The 6,284-nt window shown below is 36.1% G+C and overlaps 2 protein-coding genes across 2 annotated transcripts; both read left to right on the forward strand.

Moving 5' to 3' along the window:
* The first annotated feature begins 45 nt into the window (after positions 1–45).
* Positions 46–1,949, forward strand: LOC134825880 (DNA topoisomerase 3-beta-1-like). Its single transcript, XM_063838065.1, has 3 exons — positions 46–790; positions 1,295–1,437; positions 1,734–1,949. The coding sequence occupies exons 1-3, from the start codon at positions 82–84 to the stop codon at positions 1,932–1,934; spliced, it is 1,053 nt and encodes a 350-aa protein (XP_063694135.1). The 5' UTR covers positions 46–81; the 3' UTR covers positions 1,935–1,949.
* A 50-nt stretch (positions 1,950–1,999) lies between these two features.
* Positions 2,000–4,546, forward strand: LOC134825879 (uncharacterized; the record flags this gene model as incomplete). The annotated part of the gene is made up of 7 exons (XM_063838064.1): positions 2,000–2,458; positions 2,819–3,000; positions 3,253–3,403; positions 3,613–3,732; positions 3,883–3,996; positions 4,262–4,345; positions 4,520–4,546. Coding segments are annotated over exons 1-7 (885 nt in total), but the record flags the coding sequence as incomplete, so codon positions are not given.
* Positions 4,547–6,284: the final 1,738 nt, after the last annotated feature.

Below are 6,284 nucleotides of genomic sequence, written 5' to 3' on the forward strand. Positions count from 1 at the left end.
GAGGGGAAAAAGGAAAAAACCCTCCCGAAGCTTTACAAAACCCCCCCAGGCTATCTGACTGAGTCTGAACTGATCACTCTGATGGAGAAACATGGTATTGGAACTGATGCTAGTATTCCAGTTCACATCAATAATATATGTGTAAGGAACTTTGTAACGATAGCATCAGGACGCCGGCTGATTCCAAACACACTAGGTATCTTGCTGGTGCACGGCTATCAGCGCATTGACCCTGACCTTGTTAAACCTTCTATGAGATCTGAGATTGAGAAACAATTCGATCTGATAGCTTATGGTAAAGCTAACTTTGACATAGTGTTAGCTCACGCTGTGTCGACATTTCAAGCAAAGTACAAATACTTTGTGGAGAACACCGAGTATATGGACCAGCTATTTGAACTGAGTTTTACAAAACTTTCTGAAACTGGAAAATCGCTGAGCAAGTGTGGTCTCTGTACTCGCTACATGAAACTTATCAGTCAGAAGCCTATGAGGCTGCACTGCAAGAACTGCGAGGCAACCTACAAGTTACCCCAAGGAGGCAGCATCAAGTTGTACCAAGGTAACGTTTGTCCACTGGACCAGTTCGAGCTGGTGGTGTACAACGCTGGAGGTAAATCCTTCATCTTGTGTCCGTATTGTTACAATTTCCCTGAGATTGAGGATATGGGTAATAACTCTGGGTGTAACAAGTGTCCGCACCCCACGTGCCTTAATGCTGCTCCACAGACCTCTGTAACATCATGTCAGACTTGTGATGAGGGAGATCTGGTTCTGGATCCTAACTCAGGTGGGAGGCTTTGTTATTTGGTTTGTTGATTTGTTATGTTACTCTAGCCTTTAAATATTGCACTTTTTAATCAAATTTTAAAGCGATCAATGTCATATTAATTCAAATTTCTCCATTTACATTACTTAAAGCACTCGCGCCCTAATGAGATATTCCTAATTTGGTCCCACCCGCTAAATTAGATTACCCATCGAATTACGGGATCAGCATGCATATCAAAAAACGTAGCAGGAATGCATGGGGGCACCCATAAGACAACTTTTGCTTAAACACAGTCGATACATTTTTGATTAGTGAACTTTTTAGTTATAGCCTGTTGTTATCTGTTTGGTGCCGTGTTTTCAGTGAATCCGTTTGTTTATTTATTCCTTATCCGTAGCAAAACATTTGGATCGCTTTAAGTTCAAAGGATTCTTCATGATAAAATATAAGGTTACGTAATCTTTTAATTTATTAATAACGGATAACGATAATTGATCTAACTAATTGACGTAATTGTCCCAGGTCCAGCGTGGCGTATGAGTTGTAACGAGTTGAAATGTACGTGTGTAGTTAAAATATTCACAGGAGCTGTTCGTGTAGCGGTATCTCCGGACAATGATTGCGATACTTGCGGTACTTCCATCCTTACTGTCGAGTTCAACCCAGTACGTTACGTCTTGTTTCTTATTGTATTATTGTTTCTTATTGTACTGTTTTATTACTTTTAATTAGTGCTTTGTTGACAAATTTATGTTCTTGCAGATGTTGTGATATGGGCTTTTCATATCTGTTAAGTTGTTGATCTGGAGTTAAATTGCAGTTGTTCAAGGTTTAATTTTTCTGATAAATTCTAAGTTATTTAATCCATCAAAAAGACTCAAACTTCATATAAAATATCATAAATTATTATTATTATGATTCATATTATGATTCATAATTATAACGAATAATATCGTCGCAGGAGAAAACACCATTCAAGGAGGGAGTCTCTAAAATAATGGGGTGTGTAATTTGTCACGTAGAACTGTCCCCACTGGTTGAACTGTCCAGACAACAGTTTAAACGGAGGAGAAGAGGGCGTGGTCGAGGAGGAAAGGGGCGTGGTCGGGGAGGGAGGAAACCTAGGACTAAGGATGAGGCACTGGATCAATATTTCGTCTGAGGAGGAATGTAATGTGAAGTCGACATTTTTGAGTTTTGCGGTTGTAATTGTGCTGATCACGGGTGAAGACTAAAGACACTTACGAAATAAATTATTTTTGAAAGCTTTTTAACTTAAACCTTGACTTGGTTGAGTAATTGTTGTTAATAAGATATTGATATTATGTTAGTTGTATTAACAATTTCGCTGATAGGATGATGACCATTTACGCGTTCAATTATTAAAATCTAATATATCGAACCGACATTAGTTTCATGAAACTGTTTGTACGCTACATTTTATCACTCAACTAACAAGCCCATCCTTACTATAGCAACATGGCGATGCTCCAGACGGAAGTAGTGCAGCAGTGTAGTGTCGTAACAGAAGTCTACCAGACTGAAACCCCGACACTCCACCTCCAACAGACCCCGTCAGAAACAACACAGAGCAACTATGTGAAGATAATAAAGAGTATTGGAGCTGGCAGTGTGGTGGATATACTACCTTCAGTTGTCGAGCACATTGTCAGCAACACTAACAAGGTATTTACAAGTATTTACAAGTATTTACAAGGGCTCAATTTAGTGAGAAAACCCGTTTACATGGCCATTAGGGTAATAAATGTTACATTCTTTATCGAAGGAGGAGCTCAAAAACTTTGGTAGCCAGCATTATTTAGCAATCTGTAGAAGTCTCCGCACGGCCACTTTTAAAAAGTTTTTGGTTTAAAGAATAAACGATAAAGATTACATCATAATTTTCAACTTATATTAAAGAAAATGATATTGTTATGTATCATATGATTTTGTAAACATTGGCCGGTGTACAACCGGTCCCCAATCAACAAACAGTGGTGTTTTATACAAAAATCAGAGCGGTGTAATAATTTTAATTATCAACAGATCGAGCGAAGTGAGCTTATCCAGGAAATGGCGCGGAAGTTGAAAGACGAGGCAATAATGTGGCAGCTTGTGAAGCACAACCTCCTCAACTCTATTCTCTCCCAACTTCTGGATATCTTCAGTGGGGAGACTTCTCAGTCCATACAGTTCGAGCTCATGACTGTTATATGCTCCCTCCCTCAGTAGGTCTTGTGTAATTTTAATTAGTTAATTAGTTAATTAGGTGATAAGATAGTTCGGTGTTTAAATTTTTGAATCTTGCTGAAATTATGATTTGTAATGATTGATATTTAATATCTAAATTGTTTTGATTTGGTTTCTTGACACATAGTTGCATGGCCTCCATTACAAGATCATAATATTCCCGGCCTTTTGCCTGTTATTCCTGCAAGCTGGTAATTAAATAATATGATAATAAGATAATCACCCTCCAGGTCTCACTTGACAGAGAAATTATTATCAAAACTCCACTCTGCCGCTCTTTCCTCCTCTCCCCTGATCAGAAGACAAAGTCTCCTTCTGGTCCTCAAAACCCTTCCTCCAAACGTTTCTCTTAAGTTTTTACTCGCTTACCTTGATGATGATGTGAGTTGACTAATTATCTCTTTGATATATTATTATGTGACTATATCTCTGCCTATAACAGTCCAAAGTCTATAGTATATGTTTATAGCTCTGTCTGTAACTGTCGAGTGTGGATAGCCCCACAATACTATGACGTACTGTACGTGATAATTTTAATCTGCCCGTGGCCGTGATGACAGTTCTCTGGTGTAATATCTCTCTCTTGACAGGACCCAAGAGTTAGAACAACAGCAATACAGCATCTCCACAAAGCAGCCGACTCTGGGTGTGACATACCTTTCTCTGTTTATCACAAGCTTATCGCTAACTTATCTGACTCCTTCGACGAGGTTTGCTTTACTTTTTGTACATTTAGTAAATTCACGATTGTTAATGACTTGTTTGATGTGACATCTAATTTTACTGATAGATATTAAAGTATAATTTATATATTTGTAAACCCAGTAAAATAAAACTAATGTAATAACTATAACTACCAGGTGAGACTACACTCAGTTCGTTTATTACCTCATCTGGTTAAACAACACAGACACGAACATCTAGAAACTACAGGATCACGTACCACCACCCTGACTCACCATACATTCGTTCAGGTAATATCGTGTAATCGTGTAGTACATGCTTGGAATCGTTTATATTATAAGGTAATTTAGGGTATTTGAAAGATCAGTGGCGTCGCCAAGTTCTCAAGGATTGCATGTTCTTGGACTTTTAATTGTGGCGGTATTGTTAAATTCTTTTATAAAACACGACTCAGCATGATAATCATAACCCTATAAATTTTTATCTTATTTATATATACATTGAATTTACTAAAGTACTTAGTGCTACTCAAGTTAACGCGCCATTATGCTTCAGCTGTGTATGCTAATGAGGGACATGAGCACTAATGTCAGAAGTGAAGTGGCTAGAGTCCTGGGATTGTTCACTGATGTTGACCCGGTATGTTAAGTAGTAGCTGATACAGGGGGCCGGAGGGGGCCAAAACTGATGTACATTCTCTGATATATCTAACATAATATTAGCTATCGTTATTTTATTGAAAAACTATAGATCTGGAAAATCAAACAGAAGAGTAACTCAACAATACGACCTTTTGATGTCTGATAACCACAGGAGTATTTGAAGCAGACCCATTTTGGGGTTTTTACTTTTTTTTTTTAAAAACCCCAAAAAGAAATTTGTTTTTTGACCCTCCAATTTTCTTTTAATTTTTGTAAAAAATTTTTTTTTTTAATTTTTAAAACCCCAATTTAAAAAAAAAATTTTTTAAAAAAAAACAAATTTTTAGATTTTAAAATTAATTTTTTTTTTATTCCTCTTTTTTTCAAAAAGCAAAAAACATTAAAACCTAAGGACCCACCACCCCTACCCTCAAAATTTCCCCAAGGAAAATGGAAAACATCACTTTTAAAACCCTTAAAAAAATTTTTTTTTAAAAATTAAAATCGTGGGGGGGAATTTCTTAAATTTCAAAAATGTTTTATTTAAAATTTTTAAAATTTGGGGGTTTTTAAAAAAATTTTTTAAAAAAAGACCCCGGATAAATTCCCCAAAAAAAAAATTTTTTCTTTTAAAAAACCAGGGGGGGTTTTTTAAAAATTTTAAAACCCCAATAATTTTAAACCCCCCTTTTAATTTCTTGGGGGGTTTTTTTAAAAAAAGGAACAATAAGGGCCCCAAAAAAGGGTTTTTCCCCAGGGGGGTTTTTGGGTTTTTTAAAAAGGGTTTTTAAGGTGCTGGGGGCCCCGGAGGGGGGGGGGAAAAATGGAAAAAATTTTTTTAAAAAAACTAACCAAAAAAAAAGGGGGGGGGAAAAAAAAAAAACATAGATTTTAAAAAAAAAAAAAAAAAAACCCAAAATAGCCCTTTAAATTTTTAAAAAAAAAAAAAATTTGGGGAAAAAAAAAGAAAGAAAACCCCCAAAAAAAGGGGGTTTTGGACGGGTTTTTAAAATGAAAAAAAAAGAAAGTTTGGGTTTCCCTTTTTGGGGGGCCCAAGGGGCCCCTTAAAAAAACAGGGGGGAAAAAAAAAAAATTTTGGGGTAAAATTTTTTGGGAATTTTTTTTAAAAAAAATTCGGGGGGGGGGAAAAAAAAAAAAATTAAATTTTTTTCCCCTTAAAATGAAAAAAAAAAATTTTTATTAAAAAAAAGTTTAAAAATCCCCCCACATTAACCTTTTTTTAAAAAAGGGAAGGGAAATTTTTATTAAAAAAAAAATAAAAACCTTTTTCCCCCCCCGGGGGTCGGGCCCAAAAAACCGGTTAGGGGCCCCAAAACCCTTTTCCCCCCGTTGGGCCCCCAGTAAAAAACCTTTTTTTAAGGGCCCCCCTTTTTTTATGTTTTTTAAAACCCCCAAAAATGGGGGAAAATTTTAAAAAAGGGGGAAAAAGGGGGTTTTTTTGGGGGGGTTTGGGGTTTTTAAAAATTTTAATTTTTTTTTAAAGGGGGGGGGAAAATTTTTTTTGTCCTCCCTTTTTCCCCCCCCCCCCCCCCCCCTTTTCCTGGGTCCCCCCTCCCCCCTCCCCCGGCGAGGTTTGGGTTTTTTTCTTTTTTTTTTTTTTAAATTTTTTTATTTTTAAAAATTTTTTTGGGGGTTTTTTTTTTTTAATTTTTTCCGTTTTTCCCACCCCATTTTTTTTTTAAAAAAATGTGCCCTTTTAAAAAAAAGGGGGGAAAAAAAGGGAAAAAAGGGGGGGGGGGGACAAAAAGGTTTTTTAAAAAACCCCCCCCCCTTTCTCCCCCCCCAAACCCCAAAATTAAAAAAAAGGATAAAAATTTTTCCCTTTTTAAAAAATTTTTCCGTAAAAAAAAACCGAAAAAAAAAAATTTTTTTTTTTAAATTTTGGGAAAAACCCCTTTGGGTTTTTAAAAAAAGGC

The sequence above is a fragment of the Bolinopsis microptera genome, unplaced genomic scaffold (assembly GCF_026151205.1).
Source record: "Bolinopsis microptera isolate Bmic1 unplaced genomic scaffold, MBARI_Bmic_1.0 sca279, whole genome shotgun sequence".
NCBI lineage: Eukaryota > Metazoa > Ctenophora > Tentaculata > Lobata > Bolinopsidae > Bolinopsis > Bolinopsis microptera.